The 16,787-nt window shown below is 41.5% G+C and overlaps 1 protein-coding gene across 4 annotated transcripts in view; it reads left to right on the top strand.

The window, feature by feature from the left end:
- BRF1 (BRF1 RNA polymerase III transcription initiation factor subunit) overlaps positions 1–16,787 on the top strand; it is a 176,123-nt gene that overhangs the window by 97,199 nt on the left and 62,137 nt on the right. For all 4 annotated transcript variants that reach the window (XM_061464171.1, XM_061464169.1, XM_061464170.1 and 1 more), the window contains 4 exons: positions 3,854–3,980; positions 5,552–5,591; positions 5,681–5,773; positions 6,459–6,737. In XM_061464171.1, coding sequence (XP_061320155.1) covers positions 3,854–3,980; positions 5,552–5,591; positions 5,681–5,773; positions 6,459–6,737 — 539 coding nt within the window. The remainder of the gene's footprint in view (positions 1–3,853; positions 3,981–5,551; positions 5,592–5,680; positions 5,774–6,458; positions 6,738–16,787) is intronic.

Below are 16,787 nucleotides of genomic sequence, written 5' to 3'. Positions count from 1 at the left end.
AGGAGGATGCTGTGGCTTTTCCTAAATGGTCTTCTTAGAAGTCCCTCTTGGACTTTGAACTTGGATTCCAGAAGCGTTTGTGAGTTGGGCTCCAGAAGACCTTGTTCTTCTACGTGCTTTGTCACGTCCCACTGCTGCAGAATTTCAATTAAAACATTAAACCCGAGCAGCTAGCTGCACACAGGAGTCTTTTTTATTCCCTTGGCTGTAGACTGGATTCATAAGTCTTCACTGGATGGTATCCCTGAAACAAAACCAAGTAAAAAAACCATTGCTCGGAACTTCAAAATGACTGACCCATTTTCCCTTATTGGGAGCTAAATTAAGTGTGAACAGAATCCCTTTACTGTTTTGTACACAAAAGTGCTTTATCAGATGGTGAGGTGTGGTTTTGTCCATAAACGGATGAAATAAAAGCCGTGGAAATTTTTCTTTATTAAAAAAATAAAGGGTTGGGGTTAGGGGCAGATGACATCAAGCTCTGGAAAAACTTTTCTCCCAAAGGAATTTGCTTGAAAGAGTTTGCTGTGAGAAACTGTAAGAGGAGGGTTTATACTGGAAGCTGAATTTTAGCCTGAGCTGTAGCAGTTGTTCTGCTTTGACTATAAATAGAAAATACTTGTCTGCCAAATTTCAACTTTTAGAGCCCTTTTGAATTTGTGCCAAGGATGTAATATCTTAATTTGGGTATCTGTTTATTTTCCTCCTTCTGTGCAAAACTTGAAATGGCAACTCTTACTAGATTTTTTTAGATCAACAAAAGTGCAAAGCAAGTATCATTTTGGGGGGGGGGGGGGTTGGGGGACGACTTGAAAAATAGCCCATAGCTATTTTTTTCATGAGGGCACTCCCTCGCCTGTGAAATTATTGTGTTTATAATTGAGGTTGCGTCGGTTTTTCTTAGCTGCTGAACTACTACTACCTTGTTTTGTGCGGTGTAGACTGCTGCGTGCATCAGTTTGTTGTCTTGGTGGCATGTGTCCAAACACTGCATAAAGTTAAAGAAATGTTTTAAAATGCATAGACAGAATATCAGCCAATGTAAAATGTTGAGGCAGGCAAGTGGTTGGCAAACACAGGTATTTATTTATATCAAGTTAAAGGAGAAAAAGGAGTGAACAGCTCGTTTTCCCACAGAGCTGTGATCCTGACTCAGGGATGGTCTTTCATTTCTGGAGCATGGTTTGAGCTTTGTGGGTAAGACCAGTGAGAAGTGAATAAATAATGTGCTGCTCTAAATGTGAGCTTGCCACTGGCCTGTGCGTACAGCATTACGCTGGCAGCCCTCACCGTGGGCATGCAGCCCTCACCCCCGTTTGGCTTGGCTGAGGACTGAGGAAGAAGCGGGCATGGGCATGGGCATGGGCACAGGACTGAATACTTGTGGCCAGGGTGGATGGTTGAACTGTGCTGTGCTGTTGGTTTGAGCTCCCTGGAAGCACCACTAGCAAACATGACATAGCTGTGCCTGTCCTGGTGAGGATGCTCTGAAGGCCTTGGGAGAGACTTGTGCTGCTGGTTTAGCTCAGGGCTGAAGCTGGTCCTTGAGTTGCAGATCATACTAGCTACCTGCACGTTGGCTCACATGTGGGATAACGAACGTCTGATGGGTGCAGAGTATGTGACATGAGCCACACGACACAGTGGGCAAGGATAGGGGCAGACAGAGCCTCGGGTCCATCACGTCTTTGAGGAGACGTGCATGGGGTTAGGTGCTGAACCCCAGGCATGGTCATCTTGTCCCCAGCCTTGCTTCATGAGCAACTGGTTTTGCTGCTAGTTCCACATGTCCGGGTTGTGCCATTTTGGCTGGATTCGGAGTCTGGCTGCTCATCTCAGACTCGATAAGCGTGGGATAAACAAACTGGGTGACTTTGCCAAAGTGCATGTTGGCTTTTTACAGTGGGAGGAGAATAATACTGTAACGAGGCGAGGCTGGGTGGGAGGAAAAGTCTTGCTGAGCTACGTGTGATTGCATGATTCATACCAGGGAGAGATGGTTGACCTGTAGTTTAATGATGGTGACTGAGAAGATGCATGCTCCTAAAGTAATACATAGGTTTGGCATTAAGTAAATCCTGAATTAAAATAACAGTGCCCTAGCCAGGTTTTCCTTCTAGACTGATAGATGAGGCTCCCTCCTGGAAGGTGGGTAATGCACGCTGGAAGCCCGTTAACACTGGGAAGAATTTCTAGTCTGTTAGTTAAAAGCTGGGTGCTGCTGCCACGAACAGCATCCTCTTCTCCTTTCCAGTTTGATCTGAAAGAGGAGGAGGGAGCTGGTCCCTGGTACTCTGAGAGAAGGATTTGGGCTGTCAGTCACTCTCAAATGCATGGCTAATTGGGGCTTTGTGGAGATGCCTGAACTCCAAAAGTGAGACTAGGTTTCAGAGGCTTTCTTCTCAGCAGTGCTAATTCTGGTTGGCATAGCCATGAGTGGGCGCAGTGTGCTGTTTGTTGTTGGTTTTACATAGAGGTGCCTGTGTCTCCTTGTGTGTTTTGTGGGCCTGTAGCCTGTGCTCTGGGAACAGGGTGGTTCCAGGAAAAGTGTCCTGAAGTTACAGCATGCCTGCATCCCTTTGCAGGGAGATGTCTTGCCTTACTCCTCAGTTTACAAAAAAGGGAATAAAGGTACTGATGAGGATACAAGGAGAGAGTGTGGCCCTGGGCTCTTGAGTTTGTCCCTAGAGTTGTTTGGAGGCTAGATTTCTGTCCTAGAGAAAGTTTCTTCTTTGGAAGGAGCTTTGTTTGCAATTAGAGGTAGAGGAGAAAACCGTGACCGCATTTTGCAGGGGGAGAAATGCTGGAAGGTCCTGTGATGGAAGTACTGAATCACCCTTTTCAGTTTCCTAGCTTTGCAGATGGAAGCTGTTGTCAGCTTTGCTTCCTCTGGAAGATGGGAATATTTCAGTGAAGCAGCTGCAGACCAATCATTGCTGTTTTCCCATGGAAAATGTTGATATTATTAAAAGGGCACTTTCTGTCAGAACAGCATTCTGCCAGATATTTCCTGATCTGGCTTTGTGCTTAACCTTTTGTTTCACTTTCTCCATCTGTAAAATGGATGTGTTCATTGTTAACCACCTGTATAAAATGCTGGAATTTGTGGATGAAGTTATGACAATGTGATCTCATTTAAGATTCTGTTCCTTTGAAAGACTCAACTGCTTTCATGGCAATTCCCTGTGGAGCTAGTCCTCTCTCTCCCATAGGTAGGAACTTTTAACATGTGAACATTAAATAAATGCAAAGTGTATTATTGTAAACTATACACATTCATCTGTTCTATTTGTGCTATGTGCGAATGATCCCTTTATTTTACTACTGCTTCTGTGTGTCCTGGGAAGGTTAATTCTTGTCCCTCTTCTAGTCTGCTGAAGATACGTTACCTTAACATTTGCTTAGCATAAATTACTCATGCTAACATACAAGCAGTAATTTTTAGCATACTCCTAAACTATGATGGCAGATATTTTAGTTTGTGAATCTGTTTCATTGTTGCTGTTGATAACAAAAGCAGCAAGATAGGAGAAATGAGCTGCATTTCTTGTCTTGGTTTTGTCAGTCTATGCTTAATTGACCATAGGGGTTGCAGTATTTCTGACCAGTCTTAGTCAAAAAAAAAGTGTGTAACATACTGTTAATAAATCAAAAGCTAATTTGTGATATGAAAAGAGACTTTTGTTGCAGCAGATGAAACAAGTAGTATCACTTCAGTTTTAATGTAGTCTGTATTTGAGCCAGAGTTTCTCAGGATGACATGTTTATTCTGTAACTTAGCAGTTTAACAAATTTTATTGCTTTTAAAAGTGTTCATAAAGTTGTCATAGTAATGTGTTGTATGCTTTGGTAGGTTGACAGAGTTTGAAGATACACCAACAAGTCAGTTAACCATAGATGAGTTTATGAAGATTGACTTGGAAGGAGAATGTGATCCTCCTTCATTTACAGCTGGTCAAAAAAAACTGAAGATACAGCAGGTGAATTCTGAACCGGATGCTCTCTCCTCTCTTCTACCTCTCTCCTCTCTTCTACATATGTATATTCCTTTTTGAATCAGTATATTCTAATTCCTAACCGACCAGCCTTTGATAAGGCTTAGTTACATATATTTTGAGGTTCTTGAGAGAAGGGTTAGCGTTAGTGCATATGAGACCTATTAACTAAAAGCTTTTTTTTGTTTTACTGACAAAGGGACAGCTTCCAGTTTATATATATATATACACATATATATATGAAAGTTTTTCTCCTGTATAATTTTTGCTTACTCCTCCAGGGAGGCACGCTCTTTCAGATTTGTAGCTTCAGATGTACCTTTAAATACCCCTGATGAGGGATCGAAATATGCCTGCTGTCTTAGCCAGCTGCTGTGGGAAGTACAGAGTCACTGCTCTTGTTAGTCAGATCAGGATATCTGGGTGGCCGAGTAAATGAGCGCCAGCTGAGCTTCTGTGTTGTGCAGCTACCAGTGTTTGGTGCTTAGCCCATGACTACTATACTTACTTTAGGTGAGGGCTCAGCACACTGCCCAGATGCTCCCCCATTTGCAAGCTGATGCAGTTACACTAAGCACCGTTGCCTCCTTGTGCTTGCATTCCTGCTGTATGTTTCCCTTCTTGTGCTTTGACCTTCTACCAAACCACCAAATCTTTTCATCCTCACAAAACAGGAGGCTCTCATGTGACAAGTTCAGGTGAGCTAGTGGTGTGGAGGTCTTGAGTAGCTGTCCTAATACTCATTATAATATCCACCTAATACCCTAATGTCCATTTCGCTTTTATATACTGAATGCACCTTCTACCCTGGTTAGCAAGGATTGGGGTTGCAAAAGAATAAGATTTGTAATTGGATCAGTAACTGTGGGAGAAGTGCCATTACATATAACTTCTTTTTTTAAAACACATATGAAGACAATAACCCAATTACTTTAATGAGGCTGCTGGGTTTTTCTGTGGTACAACACCTGCTTCCACAGATAAGTTCTCATGTGGCTTAATTTCTTTACAAAGCATGAACTAACGCTGGCACCAGAGGAGAAGATTTTACTACAATCATACCCTGTTCTTACATTTATTTTTTTTTTTAGGGTTTTTGTTTTTACTTTCCATATATGCCATCATTTAAAGGTCTGTAGGTCTGTTTATGATGTTCTGAAGAGTCTGCTAGTTGCTGTAGGTCTTCACTGTGCCATTGCCTGTGTGCTGTGTCTAGCCTGGGCACTGCGATTTCAGTGCTGTCCTTGCACTTGCTTACATCTATAGGCACAGTCATAGATCTGGCTGCTGAAGAATGGGGCCTTTTATTTCAGTTTGCCAGAGTGAAGGTTCCTTTTGAAGTATAAAGATGGGTGAGATGACATTTGAAATAGGTCGGTATTTTGAAACTTGTCTGTCTTACCTCTTCAATACCACAAAGTAATTTGAGTTGAGGTTCAAAACCTGCATATTGCTTTTAAAATACCCTACCATTCTCTGTCTCTATATAGAGTTTACAAACAGTACAAACGTGTGGGGGCTTATAGTAATTTCATGTTTGTTTATTTTCATTTCAGCTTGAGAAGGCACTATCAAAAAAGCTGGAGGATTTTGAAGGTATAAGTTGTATTTGGTGTAACATATCACTCATTTATTCAAAATTACATCAGTGATTGCTGAGTTTTATTTTTATTTCAACACCACAGGTGAAATATCAAGCTATCAAGATGAAATAGAGATTGAATTAGAAAGCAGTAGACCAAAAGCAAAAGGTGTATTTGCAAATTACACTAGAGATGGTAAGTCCATAAAGTCTTGTGACTGCTAAGTAGTAATGGGTTCAGATCCTGCAGGCAGTCTTAAATGTATGAACTTTATTATGATAAATGTGATCATATATATGCTTGCGTAGTACAAGTTTTCTACTGCATTGGGGTTCTCTCTGCCAGTCAGCTGGTTCATTTATTGGTTTTCAAAGCAGCTTCATTGTTCATTGCAATGACAATTCATTAGTGATTTCAGTCGGTTTTTTTCTTAGTGCAGTATAAGCTTGGCCCTGGCATCTGAAAATGTTCCTTTTCATCACTGAGAGTGCAGTGGACCAATACTGGGACGCTTCTGTCACTGAACCCCCAGTTGACTAAGTGATACGGAAGGGCTTTGTGCGGGTTGAACTGGCTATTGCTCATTTGTAATTATACCAGTAAGTGGCCGGCTTCTCTCCCAAAGCCCTTTTACCTGCCATAATTTGATAACACAGTACTTCTATTTTAAATGATGACTATATTCACAAAAATAATAGCCAAGGTAATGAATCTGAAGAGTATCTGAAAACTCCATGTATTCATACATTGTACAAAAATATTGTGTATTTCTTTTATAGATTTTCTCTAAAAGTTTTTATTCTTTATGTGAGCACCTCCCTTTATTTTCTGTAACAGATGGTATGATCTGTTGATTTGTTTGTTTTTCTTTTCCTTACAGATTCTATAGAAGATAATACCTCTAGTACTCTTGCAGAGGAGGAGGCTGAAGATGAGGAACTAGAAGCAGCTGCTAATCACTTAAACAAGGACTTCTATAATGAACTTCATGAGAATGATAGAGTAAGAAAAAATGAAGATGAGAAATGCACAAATGGAAATGAAATTCTTGTAAGACCACCTGCACTGGAATCCTTGCTTGGCCCACTCCCCACTGCAGCTAGTCTTGGCATAACAGAGTCTATAAAAGAGTGCATATCCACTAAGGACCGAGAACCTGGTGAGTAGAAGATTAGCTCAGAGTGGAAACCGGACACACACAGCCAGTTGTGGGTTTGTTGTGTAACTTCCGTGTATCTTGATGGTTACTGTGGGAGCAATTCTGTGAATCACTGTGACATCGAGGAACGGGAGCTGTGAGAATGGGTGTGACCAGTGGTCTTGATTGTTGGTGTTGGTCATTGACATCTGCTCCTCAGGAAACTGCAGGAACATCTGGAATGCTTAATTATTTTCTGAAGCCTGAGAATGTGTATCTCTTATACAAGTAGATTTGCAGTTATATAATAGCTGGTGGGCATATTTCAAGCTGTGCAGTCTCAATTAAGAAATTGAAGGAAGCAGATTCCTGTAAATATGAATGGAAATTAAAACCCAAGTATAAGAATTTTAGATCAAGGCAGACATTCTCAGGAGACATTTTACTGGAGTCAAACATGATGCAGTCTGTCTCGCTGATTGAGAAACTTTGCAAATGGCAAGTATTTAAAACGCTTGTAAGAGAAGAGAACTGTTTGTATGCTTTTTTGGTGTGTGTTATGCTGGGTTTGCTCCATTTTTCTTAAAAAACCCAGATCTATCTGTATCATTGCTCTGAGTGTTACAGTGGTAGCAGGACTGATCAGCTAAGGAAGACAATTTTGCCAGAGCCATTAAAGCAGACACTACTGCAAACAGCCAGGCAGGTTTGTGTTCTTTTTCTCTTGTGTGCTTGAGCTGTATGGAGATGGCATTTTTTATAATTACTTTTGCATCTTAATGACTTTGAGAATGGAACATACTTAAAAGACATTTTATTCTTTTCTTTATCACAGTTAGTTTTTCCATCATAAGGCACACCTGTGTGCGTCTGTTTTGTCAGCTTACTTGGGGATCAATGCAGCAGAATGTTTTGTTATCCAGACTGTTCTGATGTGAATTTCTGTTCAACAGCACCTACTTCTAATAAGGTACTCCCTGCCTCAGTAAATGAACTGAATGCATTCAGATTCTTATGAAGTTAGTGTTCACATTCCAGAAACTTTGCAGGATGATCTTTGCAGGAGACCTCCTTGGATGGATAAGGAGCTCCTGAGGAATATTCACATGAAAAAAGAGGCTTATAATAAGTGGAAGCAAGGACAGGTGGCATGGGAAGAGTACAGGGATGTTGTCCGGGAAGCTAGGGACCAGGTTAGGAAAGCTAAGGCCCAGTTAGAATTAAACTTAGCTAGAGGTATTAAAGATAACGGGAAGGGATTCTACAGGTAGATAGCAAATAAAAAACAGACTCGGGAGAATGTAGGCCCCCTCAGGAAGCTCTCGGAAGAACTGGCTACCCAGGATTTGGAGAAGGCTGAGGTTCTGAATGACTTCTTTGCCTCGGTCTTCACTGGCAAAGGCTCTGACCAAACAACCCAAGTCTTGGAAGGCTGATGTAGGGACTGTGGGAATGAAGACCTTGGACCCACTGTAGGAAAGGATGTAGGGCCATGAGGATGATCAGGGGACTGGAGCACCTCTCGTATGAAGATAGGCTGAGGAAGTTGGGGCTGTTCAGCCTGGAGAAGAGAAGGCTGTGTGGAGACCTCATAGCAGCCTTCCAGTGTCTGAAGGGGGGCTATAGGGATGCTGGAGAGGGACTCTTCATTAGGGACTGTATTGATATGACAAGGGGTAACAGGTTAAAACTTAAACAGGGAAAGTTTAGATTGGATATAAAAAGGAAATTCTTTCCTGTTAGGGTGGTGAGGCACTGGAATGGGTTGCCCAGGGAAGTTGTGAATGCTCCATCCCTGGCAATGTTCAAGACCTGGTTGGACGAGGCCTTGGGTGAGATGGTTTAGTGTGAGGTGTTCCTGCCTGCGGCAGGAGGGGTTGGAGCTAGATGATCTTAAGGTCCTTTCCAACCCTAACCATTCTATGATTCTATGGTTCTCTGATTCTATGATTCTGTGATTCTATGATTGCATGTTTATATTTTGTATGAACGAAATCTTACAGAAACAGATGAATGGTTTTGGTTTTGGATTAATTATGATTAGGAAAGTGGGTAGCTCATGGCTCATCTTTTTCCTGGAAATCAGCAGTTCATGTCAAAGTGAGGTCAGTAATGGCTAGAAGCTCTTGTTGTCTGGCTAACCAATGACCTGTGAAAGTGAGTTTCCAGTGATGGATGTTTCTCAGCTGGCATTGCTATTAACCATTTTAATGGACAGGCTGAGGACCATGTTTAAAGATGAAACTTAGCTGGTATAGCCAGGTATGTTCCTCTGAGTTGGGCTGAAGCAGGTGGGCAGGAGAGTGCATGGCTGCTCACGCTATGGCTTGTCTCTGTTTGCTGTTTGTTTTCTTTCAGAAGTGGAGGGTGTGCCAAATGAACTGAATTTCAAAACCAAATCAGTTTCAGTATGTTCCTTCTCTTTTAATCAGTGCAGGTGTTTGAACAAGTACTTATTTTGTTAACATGTTGTGAAGCTGATATGCTGAGTTAATGTTTTGGTTTTGTTTTGATGGTAGATCCCGCCCCAAACTTTTCCCCTCCCTCTTTTTTTTCCCCCGCCATTGACTCTGCTGATTCCTTCTAATTATATAGGAGTTTCATGTTAAGTCAGATTCACTTTAGTTATGTCTCTACTGTGGGGTAGTCATGCTGGGGTGCAATTTCCAGTGTCCGAGCCCTTGCCTCGTGGTGCCTGTGTGGTGTGGGTGCATCACAGTATGTCTCCACTGAGGACCTGGTTTCCTTTGAGAAGGCATCTGGGTTCGGGAGCAGTAATGGAACCTCAGTGTGTTTTGAATGGTTGGGAACCAGGTCTAGCAGACAGGCTGGGAGTACACCAGGCTCGCAGCTGGTATATTATTACACAGAGTAAAGAAAACCTCTTGTTAAGATGCCTCCGTCACCTTTGGAGTTTAGCTCTGAACCACAATGAAAACCAGTGTAGATCTTTCAGTCACTTCAGGCAACAATGTCTTGAATTCTGCCTCATAGCTCTGGGAAATCTGGGAAAAGCTTGTACCTGGAGATAGTTATCTTCTTCTATCAGGTCAACTTGTGTAGTTGTAAAAATCAGTTTCCAGGTTTCTTCCAAATCTTCTTCAAGTCTAAAAAAGAAATGGCAGTTTTTAAAACTACATACAGGATGAGGGAGGTTGCTCAGAGTTTGAGATGGCACCATTTTAGATCATTTTGAAACATAAGTAGTTGGGACCTGTAGGAGGAGGAAAAGATCATAAAATTTTCTGCATTTATCCTGTGTATTTGAATTTGGTTTAATGCAATTTATATTGTGAATCTCATCTGGCCATAGGTTTGCTAGGGTATTTCTTATTCCAACACCTAAGTCCATTGGAGATGGGAGAGAGTCATCATAACACTGTACACTTAAGGGGATATTTTGGTCCTTCTCCACAGCTGTTTAAGTCATAAACCAGGAGCCTTTCTCTTCCCTCAGCCCTCTCCAGCCCTGAGTCATCCTCCACTGTGTGGACCATCTACGTCAGGTTCGGCTGGAGACTTTGGGCAGGAAGATTTTGTATCTCCTGTTGGGCTTCAAGCAGTGTTGGGTGGATGCATTATGTCCAGTCAGTGCAGTGGTTGCAAGTAGCATGCCTGGTTCTGCGTGGTGAGGATTCCCAGCAAACCCTCATGGCAATACGCCGTGTGTTGAGCAGGTGGCTGTTAAATAGGACCTCTGCAAGCAGGTGCAGTATGTGCAATGTTTGGCCTCCTTAAATGCAAGGTATCTCCTCTCCTCTCTGTAATGATTTCTCTTCCTCAAAACCTCTGCTCTAGGTACCTTATGTAAAGTCTTTTCTTTTGGCTTTTGCATGTGGTAATTCAGTTTATAATAGCTTACATCAGCTACTTTGGAAATCTTGAACCTTTGTGCTGCAGTGGCTGCAGCAGCAGCAGAATGTTTCTCACAAACTGCTTATGCAGATAAGACTGAGATTCAGAGCTCAAGTATTAAGAAAATTTAGTGTATTTTTGGTCCACTTACAATTGGTGTTTGAGCAGTGTGAGCTTGTCTATATGAATGTTTTATGTAAAACATAGTATTTTAGCAAATTTACATTACAAAGAGAGCCTGTAAGGTACCAGATTAATGAGTCTGAGGCAGTAAAGTGCTTAGAATAAACACTACATTTGACTGGTGTTTTTCCTACAAAGTGTCTTAATTTGCAGAGATATTTAAGCTGCAGTCTGTTTCAGTCTTTGCAAACTGCTTCTTTCTTAATGATAAAAGTGCTTTATAGTGAGATCTCAGTTTTAGAGATGGAGACAGGTACATTTGTCTGTCCATTTTCTTGGCCATGCTGTATCCCAACATCTTCTTCATGATCTATGTGCTCTTTCTGATTCTGCAGTTCCTCGAAACAGGCCACTGTTTCCTTTAGGAATTTGCCACAGTCAAATATCATGACTTTGTCCTCAAGAAATAACATTCTTTGGTGTAAAATTTCCCATTTGCAGGTTTTTTTTTAATGTTCCTTTTATGCCACTTCAATTAATTTATCATCTTTCTTGGTGTTTCTGTGCTTCTGATGGTTGCTGGCTTTCACCCTATCCTTCCCATGTCATGCTGCTAAGCTGTACACTGCCAGTTCATCTCTTCTTGAAACATAAAGCAGAAGTCATAAACTTAAACTTTAGAAGTATATTTTGAACAGAGCTAAAAGTGAAAAAGGTCTGATAATAACAGAGATAATCTTGTGAGGCTGCACCTCGAATACTGTGTTCAGTTCTGGGCCACTCACTACAAGAGACATTGAGGTACTGGAGTGGGTCCAGGAAAGGGCAACAGAGCTGGTGAAGGGCCTAAACCCAAGTCTTATGAAGAACGGCTGAGGGAACTGGGGTTTTTTAGTTTGGAGAAGAGAAGGCTTGGGGGGAACCTTATAGCTTTCTACAATTTCCTGAAAAGGATGTTGTAGAGAGGTGGGGGTCAGTCTCTTTTCCCAGGTAACAAGCGATAGGACAAAAGGTAATGGCCTCAAGCTGCACCAAATAGGTTTAGCTTGGATATTGGGAACAATATCTTCACCAAAGGGGTGCTCAGGCATTGGAACTGGCTGCCCAGGAAAGTGGTGGAATCACCATCCTTGAGTGTTCAAAAACCGTGTAGATGAGGCCTTCAGTGACATGGTTTAGTGGTGGTCTTGGCAGTCCTGGGGTAATGGTTGGACTTGATGAGCTTAAAGGTGTTTTCCAACCTAGCTGATTCTATGATTCTGTAAAGGTAGAATATAGGGTGAGAGTTACCGACTTATATAACTTCCCCTTTGTAATCTCTGTAGTATTTGAGACCTGATTTTGGGGTTTGGTTTGCTTGGATTTTTTTTTAGTTTTTGTTTTGAATCAAAATTCACATACAGTCGTTTAGGGCAGTAGTTTCAAATAAAGTATGTGAAGTGGCTGGTAACTTGCTCCTGCACGTCCTCATGAAAGTAAACAGCTCTTTGCAGTGAGAAATCGCTGTGCATGTACCATCTTGTGCTTGGTTAGGCACCCAGCTAACTGCATTCACTGCTAATTTCATAAAGAATACGTAAGAAAGGTTTTGTGCTTGTTCACAATTAATAGTTTGCTCATTTCTTGCTCCTTGTATTTATGCCTCCATTACTGCTGCAAGTATAATCTGACATTGGCTGAGGTTGAGAGATGCTGCCATTGATTTTTGTGGATGTTAAAGACCCCAGGCAGGCAGTGTTCATTGATTGAATAGTTGTCGTCCCCTTGTAGCAGTGCTTTTCAACTCATTACTGAACGAGAATGTGAAAAGTGTCTGAAGATGAAGTTACATGAGACAGGGATGGGATCATCCTCCAGGGTCTTACTCTTCCTCTGAATTTCATCCCCCACAGTTGCCAGCTTCCACTTTGTACTTCATCCTGGCTTTGAGGCTTGCCTGATCCCTCTGTGACTCATCTCAGCTCCCTCACCCATGGGGGAAAATCTTATGTGTAAATGATACCTCCTTTTTCTTGGCAGCAGCAAGTGACCAGTGCTGGCAAGACTGGGGGCATGGAAGTTTGCAGAAATGTGACATTTCCAGCAAGGTTTGAGCTGCTGTAGAAGGATGTTTAAGGGTCCACAGGCTTAAAATGGTTGGAAAATGCCAGGGAGAGTTGACCACTCCATTCGGTATCCCAGCTCGGATTGCTGCATGGCGGAGGGCAGGCTTACTGCTGTTGCCATCAACAGATGGGTATTGACCCCCTCTGTGTACTGGCTGCTTCTTCTGGCATCCGTCTCTCTTCCTCAGATTTTATCGTAGTACATCCGTGCCAACTGCTTGGAAATATAAAAATATATATGTGCATGTAAAAGTGTACAAAAAGATACAATCCATAATTAGAACATTATGAAGCCGTATTACATCATAATTACTGCATACATGAGAAATAAAGCTGCTAAGTTTAGTGTTAATTGTGTTACATATGCAAAGTACACTTGGTCATCAGTGCAAGCATGTATGTCCCCATTCTGCTTGCTCTTCTTTTGTCTCTGACTTCATTGCTGCTGTTGCTTTGGTAGTTTTAAGCCCCACCTGTGGAAATGACATGCTTGGTGCCACCTTCTTTGTGTGATGCCTTCCAATCAGTGTGAGGGTTTCACCTTTTTCTGTGTGCTGTTTGCTCATTGAGAAATATTTTCCGTGGCAGGACTAGCTGTTTCCCAATTTTGAGATCTAAGCAATAAAAATCTTGGTACAAACTAATCTTTCCAACCTTGCCTCTATGTTTGGCAGTCTTGATAGACTGTACCCCTGATTGAGCCTTCATTATGCTGTTAATGAGATGTGAAGAGCTTGCTGCAGCCAGCATGGTAATAGAGGACCACCAGCTGCTTTGAATGCAGTTTTTTGATATCTGAAGTCTTGGGTATGAATTACAAATGACATGATTTTCTTCCTTGACTATGTATGTTACTCATGAGTATTGTATGTGCATGTGCTACTCCAAAATCTGTGTACACGTTTTTTTATGCAGGATCTTTGCATTTCATTAAAGGATAGGAATGATATAAATTCATTCCATATTCATGCCATGAGTAACTAGGAAGGTTATGGGATGAAAACTAATCATACAGTTGGCTGAAAGATTTCCAAACAGATCTGGAGAGGAGTTTTGGCAAGAAACCTGCAGCTTATTAGAGCCATCAGGGAGATAAACTTGAGTGAAAGCATAAGCTGAATCACATGAATGCATTTTTAGAACATTTGTTTTTCAGAACTTTCCAAAGGATTGGTTTATCAATACAGACACTGCTTATAGGAAAATATGTGTTGTTTCTCTCAGAAGTCTTGGCCAAAAAGAACTGCCCCAGAGTAATGCGTGCGGTAGTCAGGAGAAGGTACTGGAGAGTGGGGTTCGGGTTCCTCAGCCAAATGGAGCAGATCTTTCTTGGCTGTGTCCCCTGTGAATGAATGCCTTTAGCCCCTGGCTGCCCAGTGTGGCTGTCCTGTTACCCTGACTGTTTCAGAGAAGGAAGTCTTTCTGCCCTTCTTCTCCTTCTCCTTTTTGTTCTCCTTCTTCTCCTTTTTGTTCTCCTTCTTCTCCTTTTTGTCCTTCTCCTTCTCTTTTCTTACTTTCAGTTTCATAAAATTCTGGTCTGGACTGGGATATGTTTTGCAATCTTGAAAGCTTTTCTAGGCTTCGATTTTCCTTTTTTGCCTGACTCATGCCTCATTCCAACAGCTGAGTAGGCAGTGTGCAACGTATCTTTTCTGTCTTGAATTCCTCCAATAAAAGTGTATGGAAACTCAGCTTTATTTTCAATTTGAGTAAAAGTCTCACATTGCTCTTTGAGGCTAATCAACCACTTAAGGCCTCATCCTCCTTTGCCTGAGGAGAAAAGGCAAAAAAGCTGCTTTCTCCTCTTTTGATGCTTCAGCTGGCTGTTGGCTCTTTGGAGAAGGAGGTGGCAGTAGGGCTGGGTCTCTGGTTCAGAGAGGTGGCTGAGAGAAGAGGTTGAACATGCGGAACAGGGGCTCTGGTGTGTCATTCTGCATATTGATAATTGAAATGTGTGCTGCAGCATTGATACTGCTTTTTGATGGAGCAAGGAGAAGCAATCAGCTCCAGCATGTTTTTATGCATTATTTTCCCTTGTATTGAGGGGAAATCCAGGTCTGCTGCCTGCTGTACTTAGGCTTAGGCTTAAAGAGGTGGAAATGTCTGGGAGCATGGTGTGGGCAAGCTGGGAGAAGAGGAGAAGTTCAGATTGAGCTTTAGAAGTGGTCCTTTTCCTGTAGGTAAACAGCAGAATTATGAAAACAGTTGTTCCTCAAATACGAAGGGAGGGTTGTATTTCATGGTTGACTTAGACACCTCAGCATTTGTAGGTGCCAGTCTAAGGTTTTCTTTCTGTTTGGGATTCTTTTCAAGGTTTTCTTCTGTGTGCACTCTCTAGCATCTAAAAAAATGGTGGTCCTCTGTGTGGGAGATACACAGGAAACCTGGTTAAAAAACCTGAATGACTCTCTTGTAGTATAAGAAGTATATGATACTTCCTTTTCTGCACCTGCCAGAATTTGAGCCCATTAATCCTCACTGTTATTTGGTTAGGTGGCCAGTTTGCAGAAGAAATGGACATTCCTGCCCTACTCTTCTGCCAAAAAGGAAGGAAGTCTTTCACCAAAAGACTCAACTGAAAGCTGAAATTGTTCATTAGAGAGTTGTGGAAAATTAAATACGTGGAGGCTGCAGAGAGGATGTTAAGTTTGCAATTTGCATGGAAAGCTAACTGCTCAGGAGGATATTATTTGAGCAATTCATCACAGTATCTGAAATGTCAGGAGCGGAGGCCTGGGTTCAGTTCAAGGAGTCTTCATGGTCTCAGTAGTTACTGAGAATAAAGACTTATTAACCTAGGTCAAGGAGCCACATAGCATGCCCTTGGAAAGAGGAAATACAGTGCAGAGAGATTTTGCAAGGCTTAGCTACTTTGGGTTTAATATGATGGATAATAAATCCATGTGCAGTGCTGTAGTGGATTTTGACCACTTCGTATTTGTCTTGCATCTTCTGAAAAATCTAAAATAATCCTCCCTTTAGTACTTTATTCTTTTTATGGCACAGGTTCAGGTGTAAAGGCAGTGCTGCAAACTGAAAATACACCCTTTGAGTGGAGTGCCAATTCTGTAAAGTCTTAATATGTTTGTGTAGCAGTTTGTTGTTTTGTTTTTATTCAGTAGTTTGAATTCAGTTTGAAAAATTAATTCCTGTATCCTCTTAAGGATTAACATCATCACACCCCTACACACTTTATCTGTTTTGTTTGTGGGTCTGAAATCTGCAGGACTGTCATAGTAGTCAAGATGCATGGGCTGCACTGTGCCTTGATAGATGGCCCTTGTAATTAAGGATTTGAGATAAGGCACTACAGACTGTTGATGAAAACAATCATGAGTTTAGCCTTGTATAATTGTAGTGTGGCATTTTTAGTTTGCTGAATGCTTTCCTAACTAAAATGAATGTATTATCCAATAGAGGAATAATGTTGACACTGTTGGCAATTAAAAACAATTTTGGAAACTGAATTTTACTATTTCTGATTGCTTTTGAAATAATTTGTTTTTCAATGTTACTTTAGGATTGGTTAATTTATTAACTCTCTTTTCTGGTGCGACAATGGGATAATTGCTGTTTATCTTTTATCCTGTAAGCAATTACAATCAAAGCAGCCAAACATAGTCTACTTTGACCTGGAATCAGAGTGACCTGTCAACATGAGGCTACTGTAGTCTTCAGCTTTATAATTTAATTTTTTTTCATATGTACTCACTAGAATGCATTCAGTAGGGCTGAAAAAACTGTGTTTAGAGTTTTCAGTGTCATTAATTGCAGTGGTGCAAAGCTGTAGAAACTGGCAGATAAGAACAACTTTGGGTTGGTTATTAATAACAAAAATAGTGATTTTTTTATCTAGGATTGCATGGACTGTGTTGGGTCAGTGTCTCAAGCATTCAGAGGAGGAGATGCAGGCAAGCTGTGTGTGGGGGTACCTGCAGATTAGTGGGAAATTGCAGTGAGTTGACCCTAGGGATTTTTTGCAGGCAAA

This window comes from Pezoporus flaviventris, unplaced genomic scaffold, assembly GCF_033815535.1.
Source record: "Pezoporus flaviventris isolate CSIRO_AGI_PZ_B2104156 unplaced genomic scaffold, CSIRO_AGI_Pfla_v1 ptg000036l, whole genome shotgun sequence".
Taxonomy (NCBI): domain Eukaryota; kingdom Metazoa; phylum Chordata; class Aves; order Psittaciformes; family Psittacidae; genus Pezoporus; species Pezoporus flaviventris.
The sequence above is the reverse complement of the archived record's forward strand: the minus strand, read 5'-3'. Positions and strand labels throughout refer to the sequence as shown.